Raw genomic sequence first — 13894 nt, forward strand, 5'->3', positions numbered from 1 at the left:
AACAGCAGCGCACGGGCAGTGCTTGTTCCCACCTAAAAATAAAACGTAGGGAAAAGGCATTTCGCAACCTGCCCTGAAGGACGCTGCTCCTCCGGAGACGGACAAACTTTCGAAGCGCCCGCCCGGCCTCCCACTTTCTTCTCGGCTGGAACCGGCATGTCTTCCCGAAGACCAGGCAGCGGTGTCGGCTCCGGGGCGCACCCGCCAGGGGAGGGCAGCGGCTGAGGCGGCGCTGACCAGGGGCACCTCTCCCCGCCGGCTGGGCAAGGCCGGGCCAGGCCGGGCCGAGACGGGCCGCAGCAGGCCACCACTCCCTCCCCCGGCCCTCCGGGGGCTGAGGAGAGGATCGCAAACCTACCGGTAGCTCGAAGGTCTCAGGGCGACCCGCGGCGCGGGGGAAGGGGACGCCGGCGCCCTGAGTGAGGCAGCCGCTGCCGGCCCCCCCGTACCTTGTAGTAGAAGACCGCTTCCTGGTAGCGCCCACTCTGGTCCCGCTGCACCGCCAGCTGCGCGAACTTCACCGCGTCCAGCTCCAGCGTGGTGGCATCCATGGCCGGCTCCCTCCCAGTGCCACCACCGACGGTGGCCGCCCCCACTCAAATCCGCTCCGGCTCCCCACCAGCCCGACCGCTTCCTCCGCCTTCCCGGCCCAGCCACGGCCACTGGCCCCGCCCTCATCGTAAACGCGTTCTCCTCTGGCCACACCCACCTGCCCCGACCGCAGCTGCCCCGGCCCCGAGGCCGGCCGCGCCCCGCCCCGAGCCGCGGGGGCGCAGTGCGCATGCGCCCTGGGCGTTGTTTTGGGTTGTGTAGGTTGGTTTTTTCGAGGCGTGGGTGGGCGGCCCCCTGCCGGGCGCGGGCGGCCGTGGCGTTCTGCGTGCTCGGGCACGCGTGGGAGGGCGGGGCTCCTCGGGTTTGCCGAGTGCGCGCGCGCGTGTAGCGCGAGGCGCGGTGGGGAGGGGGCGGTGCCGTGCCGTGCCGTGCCCGTGGCGCGTACTTGGTTGTCTGCGGCGGCTGAGGGGAGGGCGGCCGCGGGGCTCAGAGCCGCCATCCTGCCGCTCCCTCAGGCGCTGGGCAGGTGAGCCGCACCGCTGGGTGGATAGCGGCGGCCCAGTGGTGTTAGTGCTGTATTTTAAAACAGAGTGGGGCTTTGATTTTCTTTCTCTACGTCCTTTTTAATAGAGGTATTTAAGATACTTAGTAGTTTCTTCGAAGCCCTAAGCTGTAGAGGTGGGTGGTTTGGTCCTTGTTCATAATTAACGTTTTGCTCTTGAGGCAAGTTTATCTAGTCTTAAAGAGAGAATTTTTGGTATGTACTTGTATGTCATACAAGTGTAAAGTAGAAAGCAAGAAAAGGTGTATTGATACTCTTAAAAAAATAATAGTGCTTCTGGTGTGCTTAAGGCTGGCAGTTTTGAAACTTAAATGCCTTAATTACCTAGTATGTTCAGGCTTTAATTTTTTTTCTTCCTTAGGAGCAGTTTAGGGGAAAACTGCCCTCATTGAGTGGTGGCTGCCAGTGCTTTGTTTCTTGTTTGTGTTATAGCACCTGTTTTCTCCCCTTGCCCCAGCCAGTGTTGCAGGTGAATTCCTGAGGCTGAGCTGCTGTTACCAAAAATTGTAACCAGGAAAACTCTTCAAACCAAATCATAGTTTAGAAAGCCATCATTGGTTTATTGCAGCATTGGGTGCATGGGATATCTTTCCTCCTAACGCATACCAAGAGTACATGTTACATACAGTAGAATGCTTGCATATTCATAGTACATTACATACTTGTTTTCATTCATGCACGGGATTGGTTACAAGTTTCTCTCTTCTAATGCAGATTAGTGCACATCCTCAGATAGCACTAAAGTTTTTTACCACCTATGAATGTTCCCAAAGTGCAGATTTACCCTCCTTTGAGGGGAGCTATTTGAGTTGGAGGTCACTATCCCCCATTACCACAATTACCTTTGTCCTATTTTCCACGAATTTCCTGTGGGTCACACCACCTTATCAGCTTGTCTCTTCTTGCAGCCGGAACTTTCTCACTTGGAGGCTTCTTTCTGCATAATTTATAATGGTGTTCTTATCTGTTCTTTGTTTCCCAAGGTTGACTCCTTCATTAGAAGTCCTTTAATCCACCATTTTTGATGACTTGAGAGGATGGGTCAGCTTGACCTAAGCTTTGTGCACATACTCGTTTAACGTATAGTTAATTTGAGAGTTTAGACAACACTCTGAGAGCTTTAGGCTGGGAAGCCTTGATCTGTATCCTTCTGGATGCAGGGTCTTCAGGGCTGTACCCTAGAAGTGTTTTTTCTGTGATTTCATGAATCACACTTTATGTGAAAACCGATTCAGCTATACATTCATGCTTTCAGAGTTTCTACTTCATATGAGAGGCAGGGTCTCTCTGCAAAGAGCTACATAGTGAATGCAAGGGGCAATGGGAATAAGTTGCAATGGGAGAGGTTTCATTTTGACGTTAGTTTTTTACAGTAAGAACAACCATTCATTGGAACAACCTCCTCAGGAGCGTAGTAGAGTCCCCACTGCTGGAGGTTTTCAAGACGGTATTGCTAGGGAGGGGTGCTAGATGACTTCATTGTGCTTTTTTTACCCCCCAGAAAGGTTGGACCAGGTTATCTTTTGAGATTGATTCTAACCTGTGCAATTCTGTGGTTCTATGGGCTTTTATTTTTGCTGGAAAATACAGCTTATTGCAAGGCGTTGTTTTTATGAGATATAAAAATACTGTGTGGCAATTCATTCTGAAGCTCTCCTTTATGAGTGTGTGGCTTCTCAACCTATTTTCTGGTGACCGATTTAGTAAGAGGTGCAGCTGAATGCAGGAATACTAAGTACTGAAATAATAGAATCTATTATTTTTGCTCTGTGATTTTTGTATGTAAGTAGGTAATGTTTCCATTCCATTCCTTAGCCCTTTTGTGCTTTACAGGTGCAGTATTCTGTGTAAAAGATGACTTGGTTTTTGTGATCTCCTGTGTAGTGGGCAGTTCTTGTAATCTTCATAGCTCTGTTTTTCATTCTGCTCCTGATAAGGTTGGTGGTTTGGGGTTCTTTTTTCCTTCTTTCAAAGTATGTTTTATGTTATTTATTTGAATGCAGAAAAGATCCAGATTACACTAAAGGATTTTTCTGAATAAAGACACATTTGTTCAATACTTTCTTAATGATACCATGAAAATTAACAAGGAATTTCAATCCAGGTGTCCTTTAATTTGATATTCAGACATAGTGGCATAACTTGTATAGCCTGAAATTATTTGTGTATCATGGCTTTGGACTAAACCATTTACAGATCAAATGGAACTCCAAAGTATCCAGTGACATGCATGATTAAAAAGAGACTGAACTGGGCAGAACAACAGGTAAAGTTATTCTTTATTTAAATCTGCATGTGAAAAACATTCATTCTGTAACATTAACTAAGATCTCTTCTAGTTATTTGGGATTCAGAAATTTCACTTGGGAGAATTAATTTTTTGCTAATTAATGGACACTGGTAATTGGCCCTCTTCAGATAATAAATTGCTTATGTGTTTCTGTTTCATATGAATCTGCTGTGAAATTCTACAAGAAGCTTTTAAATTTACAAAAAGTAGAGTAAGTTTGTGTGGTCTTGACTGTGGCTAAGAATTCATACTTATCAATCTTTGCCTTTTGCCTGTAGTATCATTTTAGTTTTGGAGCCAGATACTAAAATTGGCTCCTTTTGTTTGCAGCTGAAGATCAGTTTTTTCCATTGCTGTTGATGTATACCAGATATTTAAATTTTTATATCTATTATTAACTCTTGTCTTTCAAGATACTGTGTGGAAAATCACTTCCAGTTATTAAGGTTAAATATCACAGGATGCTGATATTTGTGCAGAAGGCTATAATAGGAAGTCAACAAATATTAGGGCTGATGATGATGGGCAGAACCTTTGTTGCTTTGTTCACTCAAAAGCTGGCTGGAAAAAAGATTTAAGTACATGCACCTGTGGTAAGAACTCAGCCTTAAGTAAGTAAGAGCACCCCCTGAAGAAACAAATTTTAGTAATTGCCAGTGATAGCAATTGCTGCCCTGCATTTCTCACTCCAAGTTTTGGATTCTATCTACCTGACAAGAGCTTGCTGTAGAGGTACTGGGGAGCCCTGTTTTTCTTTGAGCTTGTATGCTTTTAAAATTGCTAATCCTTTTCCATGCTGCACTTCCTCATTATAGTGTTATACCACCACACCTCCCAATTTGTTCCATTTTCCCTATTGTTACAATTCCTATTGTAACATCCCTACAGGTCTGCTGGCATCCTTTCTTGTTATATCCTTTTCTTCACTGGCACAAGTCCAGGTTCCACATCCAGGTCCTCCTCTGCCTGAGTTTTCCTCACCTTGGTGGTATTTGCCCTGAGTATCCCTTGCTTCCCACCATTTACTTTCCTTATGTGCCTTCCTTCCTAACCCCATCTAATGCTTCCTTTCTTATCTCCCCTTCCTGCCTGCCTTTTGCAGTCAGTGTGCTCTGAGAAGATCATAGCTGTATAATAAAGAAATTCTTCACTGAGAGTGGTGAGGCACTGGAACAGGTTGCCTAGGGAAGTTTTGGATGCCCCCTCCCTGGAAGTGTTCTAGGCCAGGCTGGATGGGGCTTTGAGACACCTGGTCTGGTGGAAGGTGTCCCCGCCCATGGCAGGGGGGGTGGAACTAGATGATTTAAGGTCCCTTCCAACCCAAACCATTCTATGATTCTATGTTGTCTTTATCTTACTCTCTCCAGCTCTTGTCTTCTTGCAGAGGTAATACCAGATGAAGAAATCAAGGTATCTGTTTCTCTTTCATACCCTTTGCTGATAATTAAACAGAATTAAATCATTCTCATTGCCCTTCCTCCTTGAGATTGTTTAATCCCTTTTTTCCTTTTGTCTCCCATAATGTCTCCCAAAAATAATTTGCTGTCTTCCCAGCTCCTCTTCTTGCCTCCTGATTTTGATTCTTGCTTCTCTGCCTCTTCCTCTCCTTGTTTTTCCGAACATATGCTGTAGGGGTAGACATTTGCACATTAGTGATAGTTCTTACCTAAGTTTTGTATATCGCCTTACCTTTTTGCATTTGACTACAGCCATAGCATTTAATGCTTCCAGGCATTGAAAAACAAAGCCCCAAAACTTTGACATAATTCTGTCGTTTACATGTATTTCTATCAAGTGTCTGTGTTTGAATTCCTCCATGGTTACTTTCACTCTGTCTGTCCCAGCAATGCAGAGTCAGAATATGGGCCACTCTAGTCCTGTATTACTCTTGACTGGAGTGTAGCTGATGCTTGTGGAAGGAGTACAAGAACAGGGCAAATTCAGAGCAGTATTTTGTCTCAGCTTCCTGCAGCCTGTGGGTTGAACTCACGTCATTGCTTCTGATACCTCTTGCTGGGCTTATTTTCAAGGAACTAATCTAATTGTTGCTTTAGCACATTTTGATTTTGGCATTCAAAACATTTTGTGGAAATGTGCTCTACAGTTCAAATTTGTTGTATGATATAATATTTCTTTTTTTTTGTAAATAAACAACGAAACCCCTGCTGTTGCTCAGTTTATCTTTTTGCCCCCTCTCCCCTGCTTATAAGAAATTACGATCACATCTCACGTATCTTCTAGGTTGCCCATAAGTTTGTGTTCTTTGCTATCTCTTTTCTACAGTTACTTTTTTCTTCATACATTTAATCTCTGCTTGAACAGAATCCTCTCAATACATTTGATTTATCTTTGAGGCTCTTTTCAATGCTGCCCCCCCTTTTTTTTTTCTCCTTGAAATGGGGTGACCAGAATGGTGTGGAGTATTAGAGTTGTATCATTAATTTTGTATCTTGGTATATTGCTTTATTCTGTTTCTTTGACTCCTAACACTGTTTGTGTTTTTAACCACTGCTAAGCATTGACTAAAGTTCTAAGAACTCTTCCAGAGTGAATCATCTTTCCTGAGAAAAGATAGATAGTTCAACATCTGCCATTATGTACTTAATGTGGTGTTTTCTCCCCTGTGATTTAACAGCATTTAATTTCACAGGCTGTTTCCTACATACACAGTGATATGAGATCTCTGTGCAACTTTCTGTAGTAGGCTTTCACAAACCAGAGTATTTGTATCACTGGCATACCTCTTCACCTTATTATTTCCTGCCATTTCCTGATAACTTCTGCATTTTTACAGTAGCTGACCACTTTGTTCATAAACAGAGGTTGGATATGCTGTGTTCAGGTTCCATAGATGCCTCCCCCATTGCAATTTTAAGAACCGGCATCCCATATATTTTGCTGATAATTAAATTTTCCTCTGTGTTCTTGTTAAAGGTGGGCACTGTGTTCTCCTGTATTGAAATGCCTTCAAATTTTCACTCTTATGAGTAACACTAGAGACTGTCCTTCCCCTAGTGCTCTCCTTTCACAAGGTGCTTTCAAAACCTACACGAGATGCTGTTCATGTGCTAATACTATTGGTTAGCCTGGACAGTGTTATCTCATTGCTTCTGTGGACTGTACTGTTTTATGTCTAGTCAGAATATAGATAATTTCCTTCTATTTCTACAGTTCCAACTGCAGCAAGACTATGACAGAAGTTGTCACTACTGTAAAATAAGTAATAAAAATTAATCACCATATTGGACACCACCATCCCCACCCTGCTTATGTCCTTTGTATTATTTTAATCATGTTAAGTATGTTGAATAATCCCTTTATTCTACATTAAAAAGTTGTAGGGGTTCATTATCCGGTTTGATTCAGTATAGTAAGCACCAGGTAAAATTATTTTAGCCATGTGATGGTTAATATTTTCAAGACCTGGATAGACCTTAGACTTAGAGGTATGCACCAAAGTGACAAGAAGTTAAGGAAGGTAAAATAGTTCACTAAACCATGACTGCTGTTTGTTCAGAACATCATTGGAAATGAATACCTGTTTCATCAATAACTTGTTGAGCCTGTATATGCTATTTCGTTAAATGGATTTGCAATAATTTAGAGTAACGTTGCCTCTATTTTTATCAGCTGTGTAGGAGAAACTCCTTATCTAGATTTGTGGGCCTGCTTTGGTTGGGCTGTTCCAGAGCAAGTCTGTTCTATCAGATGATTGGAGTTTGTGTATGTTCTCTAATGCATAAAATGTTTTCTTAAACGGACTATCTCACCTTGACTTATGCTAAGTACTGCCACTTTATTGTTATATATGGTACCTAAGTATTGCATTTTCAGGGCTGAACCCTTACCTATTGATTATATTTAACTCTTTTTCACTACAAAATGAAATTTTCCTCAATTGAAGGCTTCTGAATCTGAACCCAGACCCCTGATTTCTACTGATGGTACTTTGATGAAATTAAGAAGATAGGTAAAGCACAGCTGAAAATAAAGCCTTTCAGTGCATGTAGATATGCTAGCAAGCACTTGTAATGATAGGGTTTTGAATATATGAAGCTACTTGAAAAAAAAGTCAATTATATTACACCACTAGATGTCCATCTACTCTTAGATTGAAGCTAGAAGTTTTTGCATGATAAAAAGAACAGACATTGAACAAATACATTTTTAGTTTGGCCCTGATTTAGCTACAAGTGTGACTGGAATTCCTTTGGTTCATTTTGGTTTTGAACATTTTTTTGACTCGGTCACAGAGATTTAGATTTGGTTTTTGCAGTCAAACATTCAGCATCCAGACTTGTCTGATGTTTCGGGTCCCCCTGCCCCCTGAGGACTAGAGAAATAGTGGTATGAAATATAAAGCCATGTTACTGTATAGAGGTTTTTATTAAATACCACTGTTTCAGCAGAGATTATTGCAGTCCTTCAAAATTTCTTAAATTAGTTTCATACAAAAAGCACTGCAATTCTGTAAAAGTAAGGAGGTCCTCCTTACACAGTTAAAACACTGGCTCTCAGCTTTATAGGCTGTAATTTGTGGCATCTGTTTGGAAGCAAATGGTTGGTGATAGGGACTGTGGTCCTAACTATGGAAAGAAGGAAGAGAAGTGAGAAATGTATGTTGATAGCAACAATATTTTTCACCTTCAATAACCACATTTCTTTTAGAAATTGTATCTGCACATTCTTTCTTCTGACTGTATTGACTGGGAAAAGAAGCTTAATAATGAAATTAAACTTTATATGAAATAAGTTTGAGTGGAAGGCACCAATGACACTATGAACTATTGCATTAACTAAGAAATCTCCATATGCTGTTTATGCATATATATAATTAATCACATGCATTACAGTCTGATGTAATCTTGTATAAGAAGTAAGAAATTTCTGTAGTGAGTTATGGCAGGGTAGCATTTTTTCAATTTACTCAAAATTTTCTTGGGTTGGTGACTCTTTGAATTTAGTTATCAGAGAATTGTAGAAAACGTTAAATCCTGAAACTATTGCAGCCCTCTCCCCTCTGCTTAGGTTTCAAAGATGAATTCTGTGGTTTTAGGACGAGTCTACAAAGCTTGGTTTTGATTAGTAGGAAATTTGGTAACATTTTAAGAAAAAATGCAGACTACTGACCAAGCAGAGCCAGAACCTTTGTTGTAAAGGAAGGTAATATAAAAATATTATGGATTGCAGTAGGGAGAACAATGCAAGTTTTTTTCAAGTCTCATACACATGAGCTGTGATGTGTTAAGACTTGCTGAGTGTATTGAGGTGAAATTTTGAGTCTGTTGAATGACTCTGCCAGTGACAAGTTTTCCCTTTTCAGGGACTAGGGGGAGAGACTAGCATAAATGTGTTTGAAAATCAGTTGGAATCATTAGTGCCAAAACAAATTGTTACATGCTATTTTCTCTCTTAGGTGTGACATAACAGGTGTGGTAACAATAGAGTCAGTACAATATAAAGGTGAAATGTACTTCCTATATTGTCTTTCACTTATTTATGCTGAGATGGGACCAGAAGAGTGACTCTGTTGTGCATCAGAAGGTATCTAGTGTGCTGATCAGTGTGCTCTTTGTAATTTAGTACCTTTCCTGCCATGACCTTCTTTTATCTCACAATCTCTGTCTACTTTTCAATGTTAACTTTCTCCATTCAGTATGAATTAAAATTGGTATTTGTATACAACAGTATCTTAATAAAAGCTAGGTTATCACTTAACAACAATTCTTTCCTTCCCGAGTGCTGCATTATACACTGAGGAAGTGCTCTGGAGCAAATTAACACCTGAGCACTGATAGTTTCTTGCTACTAATGTCCCATGTTACTCCTCAAAATTGCCAAAAGTAGTCAAAATACTGAACTTGGCCCTAGTTAATTTTCTTGGTTTGAAGGGCAGAACGGTTTTTAAAGAGATGCTTAAATGCGTATTTCTCATCTACTGAAAAACATTTCTGTAACAAAAACGTATTCCCTACAGGATATCAAATTTTTACCAGAAGAAACTCCTAAAGGGTTTGTATTGGCTGACTTTTTTTCTTTTTGAAGAAAAATAATAAATAATTCCAACTGTGTGTATAGATTGGGTGGGAAAGGGCATCTTTTAAGGTGCTCTTTTGGTGCTATTTATTTTCTCATTTCTGATGAAAGGTTTTTAATTAGCATGAATAATATTATTTGCAAGACACTAGAATTCAGTGAAGCAAGTCCTTTACTGAAACAGCTTGTTATACTGTAAGATTTGAACTCCCAAGGAATTATAAATTTAAAGCTTTATACGCACTCCTCATTGTGATGGGTTGGCTTCCGCTAGCAGCCAAGCTTGCACACTTCCACCTCCACAGCAGGACAGAGCTGGAGGAGGAACAGAGAAAACAGGAAACATGGGAGTAAGAAAACTTGTGGGTCAAAAAAAAGACAAGGAAATCATTCACCAGTTACTGTTGTTGGCAAAAGAGATTCCAGTTGGGGAATTTAAATTAAATGTTTTGCCTGTTAACATAAATGTTTAATTACTGATTTGGGCATTGTAAAACAAAGATAAAATACATTTGAATACTTTGGGAAAGCACTTTTCTTCCCCCTTTTCCAGGCTTAACTTCACTCCAGACACCTCTTCTCCCCTCTCGTTATTGATGCAAGTTACACTTTGTACAAGTGAGGTGATGGGTGATGCAGGAGTTAGGGGTCAGTGTGTAGCAGTTTCTCTTTGCTTCTCCTTGTTTCTCTCTTCTTCCACTGCTCCTTTGTGCTTACTTGTTTGCTATGCTTTGGTGTGGGTCCTCCGCTGCCTGAAGTCCCCTCAGTGGTGTACCTGTTCCAATACGGAACATGCTTCCTACTCTTTGTTGCTCATTTGGTACCCTGCATCAGTCCTCTCAGTCTTAGCTTTTTCTGCCCTTTTTTAAAGCAGTTTTCATAGAGGTGTGACAAGCTTTGTCTGGCTCAACTTTAGCCTGCAGTAGGTCCATTGCTGAGCCAGCTGTGTCTAACACAGGGCAGCCCCATACCTCTTTTCACATGGGCCACCCCTGCAGCCCCACCACCACAACCAAACCTTGTTCTTTATACCCAGTACGCTCATAAAGGGATTAACTTGAATGCAAGAGCTAGATTATTAGAAATAAGGATTATTTTTTTCCCCTCAGATTTGTTAGCAGGCAACTCAGTAAAGCTAAAGCAGTCATTTGGACTGGATTAGTTGCTAATTTGGTATTATTCATGTAGGGCACAACTGAAGACCTGTTGGAGAGTAACAAGAGCTGTAGAGAGGTTACTTGGGGTTCAGGTTCCCATTCCAGACTTATCCTGTGCAATTTGCAGCAGGTGTACCCTGGAGTGAACTTTATGAGCTAAACTAAATCCACAGCTGCAGCAAGGAGCAGCCCCTGCTACCAAAGCTGATGTTGCTGAATCCCACAGGGAGGGCCCTTGTTGAAGGCCCAGTTGCAACATGTTGGTGATCAAGGGGACGTAACTTAGAGCCACTGATACCTTCTGTGCTTTGTCCATCAGATACAGGTGGTATGCTGCTGTGGCTGCTGGTCTGGTGAAGGTTTGTGTGTTGAGTGTTGGCTTCTGCTGTTGGAAGGACCTTCATGTAAGAATGTGTTTTCACCAGCAAAGTTATGGTGTGAACTTGATGAGTATCTGCTGCATTGTGCCAAGTACCATGTAAATGCTTTCAGCCTGCAGACTAAATAGTAAGTGTAAGATCAGCAAGAAGGAAAAACTACTTTGTGTATTCTGTCTTTGAGAGTGTAATGTGCTTGGGGCAACTGCTGATCAAGTTTACACTTGACCTTCCCAAACAATAATTTTGTTCACGTATCATACTCTAGAGAGTGTCTCCTTCAGATGCATGATTGGTCTCTTACGACTTTTTTTTTTCCTTCCTTTGGAGCTTGTATCTTATATTATGTAGATCCATCTGAACTGAACTCACTTTCAGTTCCAAGCCACTTAGAGAAGCTTGGCAGAGGTGGTCTTTCCTGTAGGTAATATGACATCTGAGATGTCATAATATCTAGCTAATTGTTCAAGGTGCAGTATGATGTACTATAGTGTCTAGAGCAGATTATTTTTTTAGTGCTTGCTTCCTGTAAACTCTTGTGACCCCAAGAAATTCTATCAAACGTCCATTTCTGAACCTTATCTATAACTGTCTGTAGGAACATGAGTACAGAGAAGGTAAGTACTGATGACTGTTCCAGAGAGACTGCATACACATTGTAAAAAAGAATCCAGAACCTGAAAAAGGTGGTTCCAAATCTTGTGGCTGAATCTGGGCAAGTGGAATTCATTGGTCTGTTTTATATGCATCCAGTTGCAAGACTGGTCTCATATGACTTTAGGAAGAGACCAATCTCACAATGCACTCAAGCATTGATCCATAAACATTGCCTTGTAAACTTTCTAATTCTTTTGCATGATATGCTTACTCTAAGAAACAAATTTTTGCTTTAATTAGAAGGGTGCTTATTCAATAAAGTAAATTCTTGCAGGTTTTCATTAAATATCCTTACTTTTTATTCCTCTCTTCCAAGGCAAGCAAGACAGTGGATAGTTGAAGATCTTTTTTTCCTTCATGAATAAACTTCATTACTGTACTAATGACATTAGACTTAATTAATTTTTGGAGATATCTTTCTGGTAAAAAACATTTTCATGTTCTCATGCTATAAAATCTAGGTGGAAAGAGCAAATGCATATGAAGGAACAAGGAAATGTGTATGAGGCAATGAGAAAAGACTGCTCAGAAAAACCATAATGGGAGGATGCCTAGGAAATGCTCCAAGACCATTTTGACCCATTGTGGTAATTGTTACTCTGCTGAGGTTGTCCTCATGAACAGGTGCAGAGAAAGAGAACCAATTTGATAGCATTCAGAGTAAATACCAAGCCTGTATCTTCAGCTTTCTCTGGTCTTTCCCCATTGTGTAAATACACTTGTGCTCAGTCAAGCTGTTTTTTACTACAGATTATTTCCATTTTTAAGTATAAGCAAGTGACATGATTTGTATGAGTTTGTGTTTTTGCAGGAGCCCAGACACACTTTTGTAAGCAGGTAAGTAGACAGGCAGCAGGCAGATCTCACAACATGTGCTAAAATAATGCTGTTTGCACTGCATAGGAATACAACAGAAAAAATGATGACACTGAGGTCCTGGGGGCACAAATGTGTATGTAATGGTGGACTTCATTTAGTTGTTGCATATTCAAACTTACTTTATCCTTAAAAATTTCATTAGGATTAAGTTGTTCATGTGCATAAATGTTTGTACAGCTGGAACAAAAGAAATTACATGTACACTACATCCGAATCCCTTAACCATAACTCTCCAACTATTAATAAAACAAGCATGCCAAAGAAAAATCTTAAGCAGTTTTTCAAATGAAAAAACAGCTATTATTTTTCCTTTCTGTAAGTAACCAGAGTCTCCCGTTAGTCCTGTGGGACCATTGTGCAGTATCTGTGTGATAAAATAACACTGAGTAGAATCCAGTATGTGTAGTAGATTTTTATCATCCTCATTTTTACAGATTGTCTACTCTGAACAACCCAAATAAAATGGATGAATACAATCAGGAGGCATTAAGGCCAGAAAAACATAACCTGGAAATGCCAGTTCCAATCTGACTGCCATATCCTATAAGCTTTCCACCTGGTGGTGGCTTTGGATGTGACTGTCTCATTTTTCTTACGTTTTCACTTACTCATTGAATGTTTTAAAGTTTAAAGCAAATAGGATATTCCTTTGGTTTTCAGTGAAATAATGTCTACCTTGGAAAACTGAGTGAACAGAAGGATGATATGAATATGACGTTCAGAACTAAGACAATTTCTGCACTTAATGTTTAAGTACTGCAGGCAAGGAGGTTAGCACTGAATGTGGTCTGGAAACCAGAGTTGGGACCTCGAGCAGTTTTGGTAGGTGAACACTTCTTTGCCTGTTTTTTGCTGCCTAGAAACAGGCAAAGGAGCAGTTTAGAGCTGGAACTAGAGCAGTCTGGAAGTTGTAACTGTTCAGGACAAAATCCTCAGTGTTCTTTGCAGGAAATAGTCTTTCTGCTCCACTTCACAAGTAACTTGTGCACGCTTTTTTTAAAGTGGACTGTACTATTAGAGCTTAACTTGGGGCTCTGCAATCATATTTTTTAACCTGAATTCTAAGAGGAATCCATGTTCTGTATGATGATAAATCTGTCAGATCCTTGGTTTAGCAAAAATTTTTCAAATTAATTATTTCCCTCTCTGGAAGTCTGTGTGAGAGATGTGCTGCTAGAAGAGAACTTGCCCTTAGGCAGTACGAATGCCATTTATTAAAAAATAGCGTTGATCTTTAACAGGCATAATCTTTTGCTTTCCAGAGGCAATATAAATAAAATGCTACAGCAGGACTATACTTGATCCATAGGGCTGGATGGCTTGCTTATCTTTTTATGACAATTTTAGCGTTTGGATAACTAGCCATGAAGGTATGAATGGCAAC

The 13894-nt window shown here is 40.9% G+C and overlaps 1 protein-coding gene across 2 annotated transcripts in view; it reads right to left on the bottom strand.

Annotated features, from left to right (window-relative positions):
- The window catches only part of CAPN7 (calpain 7), a 34846-nt gene extending 34175 nt beyond the window's left edge, over window positions 1–671 (bottom strand). Inside the window, exon 1 of one of the 2 annotated variants that reach the window (XM_056335796.1) lies at window positions 450–671. In XM_056335796.1, coding sequence (XP_056191771.1) covers window positions 450–551 — 102 coding nt within the window. In that variant the 5' untranslated portion in view covers window positions 552–671. The remainder of the gene's footprint in view (window positions 1–449) is intronic. The other variant, XM_056335794.1, reaches the window with a different exon arrangement.
- Between the last annotated feature and the right edge of the window lie 13223 nt (window positions 672–13894).

This window comes from Falco biarmicus, chromosome 4 (assembly GCF_023638135.1).
Source record: "Falco biarmicus isolate bFalBia1 chromosome 4, bFalBia1.pri, whole genome shotgun sequence".
Classification (NCBI taxonomy): domain Eukaryota; kingdom Metazoa; phylum Chordata; class Aves; order Falconiformes; family Falconidae; genus Falco; species Falco biarmicus.